We start from the raw sequence: 12,949 nt of genomic DNA, 5'->3' as shown, positions 1-12,949 counted from the left end.
CCAACCACGGAGCTAGTGTGAATTTGCGGGATTGACAGGTTCGATTTTGCATTTAGGCCCTGCATGACTTACTCTCCCCCTCTCAGGCTTTCTTGGAAAAGTACGATCCGGATTTGATCAAGTCCCAATATCGCAGTATGCCCATTGTACCGCGTCTTTGGTACGTAACTTGGGTTTACAATTTCCGATGGCAAGACCACGGCGGTGGGTCGGACCCATTTGAAAATGATCTGCAAGAGTCATCAGAGAACTGGGGCGGTTTGTCCGATCGATTCGTCCCAATCAAATTTAATTCCGGATCATTTATCTCCGTATATGACCCCGGTCTAAGGCCATTAAAGCTGCATACAGGCGAGTGTGCGTGACTAATATGCTAGTCCTAACTAACTAACTAGCCTGGAGACAGCGATATCTGCACCGCCACTGGCAGTGGCAGGTGTCGACAGCCACAGGGCCAACGTACGATTAACATTATAATTGAAGCAAAAATACGCCGATCATAATACCCGCCAATGCACACCAGCTAGTACTCATTCTGTTATAGAGAAATGGCTTAAATCACATGAATACCAGACCAAAAAAGCAAAAACATGAATTAACGAAACATGAGAGGCAGAGTGGAACACTGGAAAACGGCAAATTCAATCTTGTCTTTCCAGGTTGCTCAGTTGGGACCTTTTACACCTCAACCCGAGGGCCCAACGGTGGCCATAGTTCCGAAGGCATATCACCCGGAGGCATCTTGAATGAATCGATTAGTTCGTGTATCCGATCATATGTATCTTTCCTGCCCTTGATCAAGCCGTTCTTAGAAATCGCCAAAGCTAATCGAAGTAGTCGACTCACTTCGGCGCGATCATGGAGCCACCCCCAGAACTCCTTCAGAGTATTGACATCGCACTCCGCCATTGCTTTGCCATCAAGGAAGCCTCCCGTTTTGGGCTGCTCAAGCCATTCGAGATTCCTCTAAGACGTCCGTCTAGACTCGGATCGAATTTCGCACCACGTAACGGCTTGTCGTACGTCTCGGGAAATAGCGCCTCAAGCCAGGCAATAGTACTGAAAATGATTTTCAGCTTATAGAGATGAGCTTCCTTTTTGTTCTGGGGTTCATCGATCAAGTCATCAGAATAGGCCGGCCCCGGTACTTGCGAGGGGTTTTCGCTTTCTCCAAAGAGCATTCGGTCCAAGATATAAATACTGATAGGCAAGTTATCCATATCGTATTCCCTTTCCAGCTCCAAATACGTATCGCGCATCGAATCAACATCAAGATATCGAGACAATGTTTCATACAAAGACTTCCGGGAATATGTATTATGGACCTTCAAGAAACTTGCCAGAACATCAGCTGACCCTGGTATCTTTTGCGAAAGCCAGGGGTCTCTTGCGACCAAGCGAGTGAGCGCGTGGCTGACATCTTGGAAACTGTTGCCTCCCCGCAATTGACGATCCTCTTCCAAGTCTCTGTCTTCGGCTTGGAATGTCTCCAAGTCCTCGTTGGGACCAGATGTGTCCGTGGATCTAGCATGGAATCTAGGCGTCCATGGTGGCTCACTGATAACCTCAACCTTCATGAGGCCTTTCCAAGGCTTGCATCCTCCATAACGATTTTGCGGAGCTCTGAATGCGATGAAATACGCATCGAATGCCCGTTGGGAAGCATGAGAGCCCAAGTCTCCAATATCATCGTATGTATAGCTCTGAGTGAATCTGACAACTGAGAACTCATGCCGAATGATACTGGCAAGTCTTCCTCGGTCTGAAGGCCGACAGACGTACAAGTGAAGGCTTTTGCGGTCGGTTATTATTTCGCGAGCAATCTGCATAGGATCTTCTTCAGAGGCAACGATTCCTGGAAGCTCCCTGTAAAGACCATCGCCATTCTGGCTTGCCTGAATGCTGAACTTTATCCCATATTTTTCAAGAATGCTCTGAAGACTGTTTTCGAATTCCTGACAGCTCCAACGATAGCTGCTAAATAGAGCAGCAAAGTCAATCCTAGCACCGTCTGCCATGGTGGGAAAATAGGGTATTTAGATCAATAAAACACTGATCTGCAATGAATGATAAATAAAGAATGAGATGAGCGTATCAGTATGCTGAGTACTTGTGACTTTGAAGTATAGTTTGAGAGACCCCTCGGTTTGAACTTGTTGCCAGTCTGTTGAAGATCAGTCCGAGTATTTATAGACTTCTCTCAGAGGACCACAGGAACACGCGACAAACCGTAGGTACATAGATACAAGAAGAGACCGCTGCGATTCCATGTATCATAATTCGCGAGGAAAAGGCGGTATACAAGGGAATGATCGTCCATCCTATGCCCAGACCGTTGGCGCTCATAATGACCGGGGTTCTCGTTTCGTACCCTGAGATGGAGGGAGGCCATTCGCTGTGATATTCTGATGCGCACAGCACACGAGGCAACTGTACATGCATGTCAGCCTCATGGTGGAGAAGATGCCCATCAATTCAGGATTCTAGGGCTTCAAGTTTATTATGATTGTAGTGTGTTGTGTGACTGGGGCGGAATTTCATTTGTCCACGCAAGTAAGCCCCTGGTTGGAATGACTGCAAGTAGGCGCTAATAGGACACAAGTGTGGTGAACACCAACCCGGGTGAAGTCTACAGACATAGGATACTAGTACAATGACCTTGTATGCACCGGGTTGGGCTGATGTCCTAGATTTTGCAATCTGGCTAAAGTTCGACGATTGATATTCGTGGTAAAATACGGTAGGCCGATCTGATTCTGTGGAAATACTTGTGAACAAACTTGATTTTGGCGTCAGGAGGGTTCGCCCTGATGTGGCTGTCCTATCAAGATGACTTGAGATCACGGCCCCGATATGCAAAATGAGCCTCCCAGCTGTCTTCGGTGGCTAGAGACTTCAGACCATGAGACAGTAGATCTGTATGAAATACAAAGATAGAGACCTGAGGACGGTACATCTAATGGGTATATGAAAAGCGGGGAAAGACGAACTGTCGCCGCCGGCCGTTCGTAGGACTGGTATGCATAAGGTCAACCCGCTGGGTGGAGAAAACCAGAATACTGCCGACGATTGGGAAATAATGCCCGGGCAATTAATTCACGATAAGAGAGGGAATAATTGAACAATCAAAGAGTCAGAATCAATCCAGCCCCGGGGGGGGACCTTCGCGCCCAATCACTTGAGGCTCTTCTGGCCCTGCTCTGTACTTTACAACGCTTTATTGGGCCATTAGATTTGCCAACATGGCGCCCCATGTATGCTTGACATCATTGGAGGTATTTGTCAAAGTGGACGGGCCCGTCAGCCCGGCGATGCAGTTTCCGATGTACCGTCCTATCCGACATGATTCAGCCCCAGGCTCAGGGACTTCCTGTCCAGCCACTGCATGATGTATGAGCCTGGTAAAAGGTGAGGCCAATCTTGATAGAGGCATTTTGGGGCCCAACATCCTGATACACTCCAGGAGATGCAAGCGCACTGACTTGATTTTAGGCCGAAGCCAACGACAATCAGGTTGCAAGCGCCATCTGCAGAGATTGCGCGAGGGTTTCAGGTGAAGCAGTTAGAGAAGCCACGAAACAAGGGAAACTAAATAGACCACCTTAGAAGGAGAGAGGAAAACCAGGAAGGTCGATAAGTTGAAGTATATGATGATTAGACACGTGATGCTCTCTTCGCGGCGTGCAAAGGGCGAAGCCGCACAACGGTTATCAGAAGAGCCAGTGAAAAGTTAGGTCGCCCGGAACATATGGGGAGCCAAGGACTACTAGGAAACTCGCAGAATTGAGCCCCCCTATCACATGGACCGGACGTGTTCGTCTTGTCACATCTTGGAATGCTTCGAGCCGTGTGACGAGAGAAAAAAAAAAGAAACAAGATTACAGCCATTCATATCCCTTGTTGACTTTCACTAATTTGTAAGGGATATTGGAACGGGAAAGAGAGGTGGTGATAGGCTCATGTCCAATGCAATACTGCGCATCTGGGTTCTCCCCATGCCGAAGAGGGTCTAATCAGCGCCATATTTGGCTTGTCTAGTTAGGTAACGAGGAGACCCCATTCGTTCATGAGGGAGAATGCCTGTAATTTCCCGCCCCATGTATCCCGAGGCAGCCCAAAACATAAACAGGGCCCATATTGAGACAGGGCCTCAGACATGCCTTTTTGAGGCCTTGGTGCGAGCCTTTAAGCCACGTTCAGACTTAGCCACGTTCAGACTTAGCCACTTACTAGGACCAAGTTTCTAGATAACAAGAGGACGGTGAATCGAAGCCGTTGGAACCGCGATGAATACACGTACTCGGTACCCGGCAGGGTTACAACCAGTCCGCACCACTGGCTAGGGTTTCATGCATGAGGTGGGTACCCGGCAAGGGGGATCTCGTCATGGTGCTAGGAAATATTCAACTTTCCTTTTGAATACATAGTACAATGGCCGCGTATTTTTTTTTCCAGAGTCTTTTCCAAGTCATCTTCTCTAAGTCGCTCATCCTAGCAATGTCCAATAGTGCAGTACGTCTATGCTATTTATTTACTTCCAATATCGGATACGCAGCGCACCGTGACTTCAGGTTCCGTTTACTATTTTGCTCCCCGCTGGATGAGGAATCTATCTAAATTCGCTAGTGAGAGTCGGTGCTGGTGACAATCCGTGGACACACGAACATACCTACGTATGATTGCACTTGATGCAAGCTACTGATAGGTAGCATAATACGTGCTATATCGGCTTAACCTATCGGAACACTTGGCTTTTTTGAGGTCTCGAGCATCCTTAAAGCTACGTGTTGAATTTGGACATGAGTTTGAACAGCTGATGGCATCTGGTCGAACTCGAACGAGCAACCCACTGACGAGCCACCGTAGTGATATGCCCATCCAATTGAAGTCCACCCGTAAGCTGGTGGACTCTGATGTACTAGTTAGTTACTAGCTCCCGCCGATAGACTAGCAAGCATGGAAGAATCTCTTCGTGGAGCCCTTGTACGTAGACGGATCATATGCGGAGGCGAATGGGGGCAACCAGACCAACTTGAACTATTTGTTCCGACTACTAGTAGCGTATGGAACCTAGAGCCCTGATATAATGGGATTGAATCAATAACGAAGATAAGACTTCCACCATACGAACTACCAGAACCATGTGTAGGGGGATGGGTGATCTTAACCGGGCCTTCCGCTACCCGTAGAATCGTACTGTGACTTAGCGGTACATCTGCGTTCTGCGGCCCCATGCTACCCAAAGTGATTGGTGACTGCTGAAACGTGATACAATTTATCATCCACTTAGAGACCGACCCACTACACCCTAGTGTACGCAGCCTGCTTCATGCATGTAATTAAATCGTCCGTGTTCGAGTACGCTCAGTCGCATCTGATCGGTTCCGAGTTTGATCGGTAAGCCCTGACTCAAGGTGTGGAACTCCTTGAAAACGTGGGCCCTTGCATGTGATCTTGCCCTAAGCAAAGATGGATCTTCTGTGTCCTGGGCACTCCTTTTTGATTTCTCACTTCTTCTCAGTCCTACCTTCGTGATGAAAGTCTTCGGCTAAGCCGTCGATATCCTATTCTCTAGACGAACCATTCCTCCGACAACCGTGCCTGATTGTCGTCTTATCTGGAGCCAACAACCAATCTCAGAATTCACGACAGCAGGCCCCGGCTCTAGGCTTCCGATTATGTACACCCAATCTTTACCGTGGGCGACCATATGCCGGGGGCCGGAACTTGGACAGCTGCTCTCTGTAAAAAGGGTCAAGTGACTTGGAACAGCCTAGAAGCAGTAAGTATCCGAACTCTTGATGGGAAACTACTACTCACTGCCGGCAGATTCACTTACTTTCAAACCCCCGAAGGGGGCTGTCTTTGAAGAGGTTCCACTGACGCTTGAGGTTGATGAAATCGATCCTCCACCCGCCGCCATTGTGGACCGTGCCAAGATATATCCAGAATTCAAAGAGAATGGGCGAATCTTCCGCAATCCAGTCCTCTATGCCCAATTTTGCCTGCTCCTGAAGATATGCTATGAAGTCCATGAATAAGTTGATGAATTCTGACTCAGATTTTGTCAACCCCGAAAAGCGACGGCCTATAAACACTCGGGAATAGAAGAGACATTCGTGGAGAACTCGCTCTAATCAACGAAGAATGTCAGGAGACAGTTCAAAAATTCAAGTCGGAGGGGTTCCTGGTTGTACCTGGGCACCGACAAGGATTATTAGACTTACCATGGACCACCGGCTCTTCCGGTTCTTCCGGCTGAGCCGTGACGCTACCCTCGCTTGGCATATCTTCTATCAGACTCGCATGGGGGAACAACCACCCGAAAACGAGCCAACACCAGAAGAATCCAAGCAACCTCAGATGGGAGAACGTTGCAACTGCTTGAAAAGGGGAGGGGGGAAGGGACAAAGCTCCCAAGCACAGGGGTGGGGCCTCTTTCCATGAGTCGGGTTTGCTTTCAAGGAAATAATCGACTCTCACGTAACTAACGGATCCCTCTCTGATAAGCAAAAGTCCTGCGGTCGCGGTTCTTGGGCAAGCTAGATCCATTGCTCATTCGCTCCTCCCGATCTCTGAAATGAATCAACTGCGTTCTTTCGAACCAACAAGCTTTGCACAGGTCGCTTTCGTCGCTCCCCTACGCTGAAACGATTCAGGGTATTCTTGGTTTACATGTTCGGATGCGCGGTCGCTATTGCTCGTTCATTATGACCGGTCGCCTAGCTGAACCGCTGCTTGGGTACTCGGTACTTTGTAATGCTGCTGAACCGGATGTGGAGACCCCGTGACAGCCTCGTTGACAGATTTTTTCTATCCATCTTTCTTCAGGGACCGACGAACCGGAGAATTATCTCTACTAGTTCAATCCTCCACCCGAGTCCACGACAAGCTTGGCATTTGGTCCTACCAGGTTCAAATGGTCCATACGTTCATTTCTTTTTTTCCTTGTTTCTTTTTTTTATAGAAAGAACCCTCTCCCTTGTGGCGTGGTATTTCCTCTCTATGTGATAGGTCGATTTTCAGCGTCCCAAATGTTGGGATGTGGCGTCGAGCTAGTGAGGATCGGCGGACCGATCGAGATCGTGAATCGCGAATCTCTCTACAAAGCAAAAGGCATCCAACACCATCCCTACGCCAAAGGAGCCGTCTCAAAACGAGGGAGGAATTTAATTCATTTGGGATATGTTGGGGAAAGAAAAATTCCAAATTCATTCTGAGTAAAGAAGCGAATCCAACTTGAATATCCCCCATATCTCTGCGTCGGCCCATCTCGATGGCTAGTGCAGCCTTACTCCCCGAATTCAGGGAGTTTCCTCTCCGGGGAAAGGCCACAATAGTCGCAAACTGAAGGCTATCTGTTTCAGAGACTGGGACCAAAGAGTCTCGTCCGCTGTAATGGTCTCATATTGAGACAATTCAAAGGCCAATAGCACCTGTCGTATTATTTTGGGGCCTGTGAACCATGTCCAGAGGTCCTCAATGACTTTGCGATGGCTTTCCTCTATTTGCAAGTTTTCCAGTTGGATACTGTTATCGAACTCGTCTTGGGAAAGTAATTTTGCCCCGACGCAAAGAGGCCGCATGTTCACGGGCGCAGCAAGGTCCAAAGGCCAATGATAGAATAGATGGTACATGCACGCCAAAGTAGCCTGCATTCTCCGGATTTTGTTTGGGAGTGTTTCGTTCCAAGAATGCGATTGATTTTGCTGACGCTCTTTTCGTACAAGAAACCAATTATCTATTAGATAGATGACAATGCTGAAATCCCTGGAGTAAGTTCTTGCTGCTTTTTCTGCCTTTTTGTCCGCCTCAGGCTGATACATAAGATCGCAAAGCAGCTTATCGAGGTAGTAGGGACTGTTCTGATTAAGCAAAGTCAAAAACCTTAGGAGGAGCCAACTTGGCCCTACTTCCAGCGAGGGCCACCTGTTTCCGGTGCGGAGTCTCTGATGCTCTTGGAGCCATTCGCAGAGAAACTTGTTAACATCATCAGGCGTCGTGAAAGGGTCCTCTCTGTAGCTTCGCACTCGGATATCGATCCAACTCAGCAGACCGTCGGGTTTCCCCAATCGAGCTATACTTTCTTGTTTAAGTGTTGCTCGGCAGAATACTGCACGGTACCAGTCATTTTTGGAAGAAATCTCGTCTTCCGTTTGGCACTGTGGTGGTGGCACTTGTATGATGCTTTCAAAAGATTTTTTAACTTGAAAGAACGTGTGGATTCTCTCGATATCGTAGTCTTCGAGTTCGACCTTTCTCGGAAGAGATATATTGACGATTATCAGATTCTGAACATAGCGCAGCGGATGACGCGGAGTCGTAGCATCGGTTTCATGGCTTGAAGCTTGAAGAATAGAATGAAGCTGGTCGGGCTCCATAGTCCCATGCCATATCGTATGGGAGATGTCTCGGTCTTGGAGCTCTTGGGTGCAAAGTTCTTCCGCATTCAGAGCAATTTTGGCATAAAGATGGCGGTTTTCTTTATATCGGTCCACAGTTTCTTGAGACTTGAATGTAGCAGGACGTCTGATAGGCACCACCCTCATACGATCCGGAAGTGCCATTTTTCTGGACTTTGCGAGTCGTTTTGTGTGGAGATGGTTTTTCAACTTTCTCGTGTTTTGAATGATCTTCACAAGATCCTAGGAATGATAATATACGCTCCTTGGATGATGAAGGGGTCTGGGAATGAAGACAGTATTTATAATTTGTCTATGAGCCTCGAGGGCAAGTATATCAGGAGCCATATCAGGACGTACTCTTACCTGTCTTCCAATGAGAGGAGAAGACAAGGGCAATGAAAAGTCGGTATGGCCTTTCCAACATCCTGGATGGGAGAAAAAAGCGGTAACCAACATCTCAAATGCCCCGGATCATTCAGTTAGTCTGGTATATCGTAGGGACTGGCGTCATGCAGAAATAGGGTGTGAGGCTATTCGCTGGGGTTGCCCTATTTGACAGGCAGCACAGGCCAGTTCATGCAAGTCAGACACAGGATGAAGAGCCGTTCGCGGTGAGAAAGTACCGATCTATTGATTCAGATGCCCCTCCTCTGCATGACTCGCCGAGTGAGCATCTATACCCAACCTCCCAAACGCGCATCCTGAAAAAGTTCTCATTGGTCCACGCAACGCAGCGCCAATCTTCAACGAATGATATTTATTGTACCAAGTCAATGTTACTAGTGCCCAACAACCCGGGTGAAGAACGAACAATGATATTGTATCTCCCTTTCGACCCTAAGCAGAGACTAGATGCCCTTGTAGTTCGACAGCCAATCCAATGAATAGTGCAGATTCTTTTGATGTAACAGTCCCCCCCAAAAAAAGGAAAGAAAAGAAGAAATTAGGAATCCTGAGAAGTTGGGATGTGGCAAATTAGTCCATTGAAGACAGCCTCGAACCTATCACTACAAACCCTAATCATGAGACCTCATCCGACATTTCCCAAAAACAAGAATCCTACTATTAGTATTGTGACTGTTGTCCAACCGCTAGCGTGATTTCTTGCAACTCGAACAGAAATAACTAGATATACTTGGAAAGCCTCCTAGGTGGAGAGGAGGCTCAGTAACTTGAACTGGTACAGACGAGTACATGGTGCGGGGAAATCCAGTAGTCTCTAGCCAGTCGCCATGCTAGCGTAGAGAGAGTAAAATGTTCAACCTTGCAGCAAGATCTAACCAGGTCTCTTGCAGTATGCATCAGAAACCTGAAGATCGGCGCATCTGCTTGGCTAGTATTGTTTGTCTTCTCTGCAAGGCTCCAAGAAAGTGCATTCCCATGACTCTCTTTCCTTCTTTCCCCCACCTGCGGCATTTCCAAGGGCTTCCGAGTTGCTTGGGCACGGTGACCACAACTTGCAATATGCTAGTACTAGACACTGGCCGGGGTCTCGGTTATTTCCTGGCTGGCGGCGCTTTGAATGGTAGTAGTTTTGTTCGTTTGTTTGGCCATAGATGAATTCGCCAGTATTCCAGTCTGGAACATTTCTATGTAGTTGTGCAAATTATATCCTTACACGTCAGCCTCAGCATGAAAGACGTTCCATAGAATGAGTCTCTAGATGCATTGTCATGATACCAAGATCTTGAGGTGAAATCGGGCCGATACCCAATTCTTCATATAAGAGAGTCCGTAGAAACCATTGCTTGATGGATTTTCAACGATCTTCTTCGTAGTCGATTGCGCTTGGCTGGAATTTTCCCTGTAAACTCAGCAGAGATTGGGAGGGCTTCAGCCGGGCTCATACTCTTCGCATAGCCATTCTTGGACGTAACTAGTTGTCACTCGAGGAAACGGTACTGCAGTACCCAATAATTCCATACTTCCTCTGACCGTACTCGGTACTTCAAGCCATTCCATTGGATGATTAGCCTGCAGGGCATAAGATTTTCTTTTTATGAAGCTTTGACATCATATTTGTCAAGCGGGTAATCCCGTCCAGCCGTAGAGCAGGTATCTATCTAACCCCCTGTCCGACTAGGAAATAGCCCCATGATACGACCAATCCCGTCTTCAATGCCTGCGCGCTTACAGAACAGGTTTCTTGAGTCGACTCACTAAATCCCAGGAGATGCAAGCGCACTGACTTGATTTAGGCCGAAGCCAACGACGATCAGGTTGCCAGAGCCATGCGACAAGCGTCATTAATTCCAAATGTTTCCCACAGCAAACCGATTCGTAGGAGCCACGTGGTTCGTCCGAGGCTCTCTGATATGTAGGTGTGACGGGTGTGAACCATGTGGTGGCTTCTCAGGCTTCAGCCAGCGAACTTACTTGAAACTTACGGTGAGCCAGGATTTTCCTAGCGAAATTGTCTGGCTATGCCTTAATCTTGATCCAAGCCCAAATGTAACGTTGGAATCCGACAACTGAGAGAGCCCCAAGTGAATTACCATGAGGCACCCCGGTCAAAGATGCCCAGCATCATATTCTTTGGTCGACCACGCCCACTTGAATCGAAGGAGATTGTTGTTTTCATTCTTATAACGTCATGGAGCAACTGCGGGTCAATCGTTTCCCAGTTCTGATAGAGCTGTGAGTTACAACGCTTTTGAGATGGGATGAAAGTCTTGACATAGACTGTGCTCTTGGAAGCAAGCTTGTGAATGCCAAGTCACAATGTATGACTAGAGCTATATGTACAGGTAAGGAGCCTTTGGAGTGCAAAAATCCATGGATGGAGCCCTGAATCATGCGGCAGATCAGGGCTTTCGAAGGTTGCTGAGCAGAAAACATATTGCTTCCCGATTCACAAGGCGTCTATCCTTACTAATAAAAGATGAGTCAGCAGGCGTCCGAGTCCCGAGGTCAATTGCTGCACGTAAAGGCAGCAGCTTTCCCCGCGTTGATGATCAGATGCTGGTTCCTGCGCAGGAGCCGCGATTGGTAAGAGCCTTCTTGTCTCCTACCTAGTCTTCGCGATGAACCTTTTGGAGGAAACAGTGCATGCTGCTTTGACCCCGGAAGCCATTACAAACGAGCCGCGGATGCCGCTGAGGACAGCATGGACCCTCACCAGACTACAAGGATTACAAGCCCCAAGACTCGGTGTCTGCAGGGCATATGTGCGAACGATACCATGCTCTGCTAAGATTAGAATCCTATAGCCGACGTTTTGCCTCGGAGCGCACTTCTCCAGAATCTGGGCCTATAAGAGAATGTCATCTATGATTCATGACGTCAGGCGTGACCGAAGATGTTACAATGAAGCCGGGATCAGACCTCGACTATCCGGGAAAACTCGTGAGAACTCGGCAAAGCACAAGGAACGAAGAAAACAGCACGCGAGGTGCGAAAAAAAAAAACGGTGGCGTAAAGGGGCAAAGAAACTTGAATTGGCAAAGGAATGAATTCGCCCCTCGATGGGGTAGAGAGCCTCGGCGCAAAGAGGGGATGTCAGAATCCATCGAGTAAAGTCGCGGAGATGAGAGCGGGTCTGAAGGAGATTCCCCACGCGTGGGTACCAGTGGACACAAGGTGGGCTTTGTAGCTGGAGCATTCGAGCCGGGCGAGTCGAGACCCGGAGATCGAACCCCTCCAGCTGCCCACAAGCAGAGGCCCCATTGGCCATGGTAGAGTCACGAAACAGTAGAGTTTTTGCTCGAGTGACTCCGGGTCGTACACTCGCGAAAAAATAGAAGCGGAAGAGGGTTGGCCGCAGCGGGGCTGCTTTACTCCAGAAGGGGGAGACTGAGAATCTACCAGCTTCTGATCGACGGGGTTGCCCCCCCTTCGCAGACGCAGCTAAGCAGTAGTTAGCTGCCGCCCATGGGCTAGGCTTTATTGCCTCTAGGCCCCTCCGGGATGGAAGATGGCAGAGAACGGGCCCGTGAAACTTTGGGAGTATCAATCCATGAGGGATTAAATGGTCCATGCCGCAAGAATGATGCCGAAGAGTCGGATATCGAGGAAGATCATGGCTTTTCAATGGCAGCTACACCGGTTCAACCCCATCTTGAGCTCTGACCCAGCTCTGATCTGTTGAAATCCTGGAATGCCTAATCTTGGAAAGTCCACCTTGGAAGTGGACACACGCCGAGCCGTACTCCGTTCGCAAATGTAGAATCCATGGGTGGCCAAACAGAAACGATCATTCGACAGTAATCGCTCGGGACAGCCGCCCTGGAGGGGACTTTTTTTGTTTTCTTTTTTCCCCCTCTCTCATTCGCCTACTCCTCTCGTATATCCCCATTTTTTCCCTCTCCTCGAAACCAAATCAGAGAGCAGGTTGCTTCCCCTCCAGCACAGTCATCTTATAAAAGGTGCTTAGTTACCTACCCGGTTGCGCCATCGAGTCCGCTTGTGAAATCATTTTCAACCTCTCGCGTTAATAGCCCACGGGGAGGCTGTCTGTTCTTCAGGCGATCTCGGCGGTCCCTTTCCTCTTCTCCCTGATATTCCGGCATTCAAGCTTTTGATTGTTCTGTGGCTCAGCTGCTCCA

The 12,949-nt window shown here is 48.4% G+C and overlaps 4 protein-coding genes across 4 annotated transcripts; 2 read left to right on the top strand and 2 right to left on the bottom strand.

The window, feature by feature from the left end:
* Positions 1-678: 678 nt before the first annotated feature.
* N7468_007616 (RelA/SpoT) lies at positions 679-2,018 on the bottom strand (the record flags this gene model as incomplete). The annotated part of the gene is made up of 2 exons (XM_058476912.1): positions 679-824; positions 902-2,018. The coding sequence occupies 2 exons, from the start codon at positions 2,016-2,018 to the stop codon at positions 679-681; spliced, it is 1,263 nt and encodes a 420-aa protein (XP_058329802.1).
* A 3,783-nt stretch (positions 2,019-5,801) lies between these two features.
* N7468_007615 (uncharacterized protein) lies at positions 5,802-6,041 on the top strand (the record flags this gene model as incomplete). Its single annotated transcript, XM_058476911.1, has 1 exon — positions 5,802-6,041. The coding sequence occupies one exon, from the start codon at positions 5,802-5,804 to the stop codon at positions 6,039-6,041; it is 240 nt and encodes a 79-aa protein (XP_058329801.1).
* A 187-nt stretch (positions 6,042-6,228) lies between these two features.
* N7468_007614 (uncharacterized protein) lies at positions 6,229-6,447 on the top strand (the record flags this gene model as incomplete). The annotated part of the gene is made up of 1 exon (XM_058476910.1): positions 6,229-6,447. The coding sequence occupies one exon, from the start codon at positions 6,229-6,231 to the stop codon at positions 6,445-6,447; it is 219 nt and encodes a 72-aa protein (XP_058329800.1).
* Positions 6,448-7,304: 857 nt separating this feature from the next.
* N7468_007613 (uncharacterized protein) lies at positions 7,305-8,567 on the bottom strand (the record flags this gene model as incomplete). The annotated part of the gene is made up of 1 exon (XM_058476909.1): positions 7,305-8,567. One exon carries the CDS (start codon positions 8,565-8,567, stop codon positions 7,305-7,307), a length of 1,263 nt encoding a protein of 420 aa, XP_058329799.1.
* Between the last annotated feature and the right edge of the window lie 4,382 nt (positions 8,568-12,949).

This window comes from Penicillium chermesinum, assembly GCF_028974085.1.
Source record: "Penicillium chermesinum strain IBT 19713 chromosome Unknown utg000005l:1.0-4115287.0:1.0-4118363.0, whole genome shotgun sequence".
Classification (NCBI taxonomy): Eukaryota; Fungi; Ascomycota; class Eurotiomycetes; order Eurotiales; family Aspergillaceae; genus Penicillium; species Penicillium chermesinum.
This window is presented reverse-complemented; position numbering and strand designations above follow the sequence as displayed.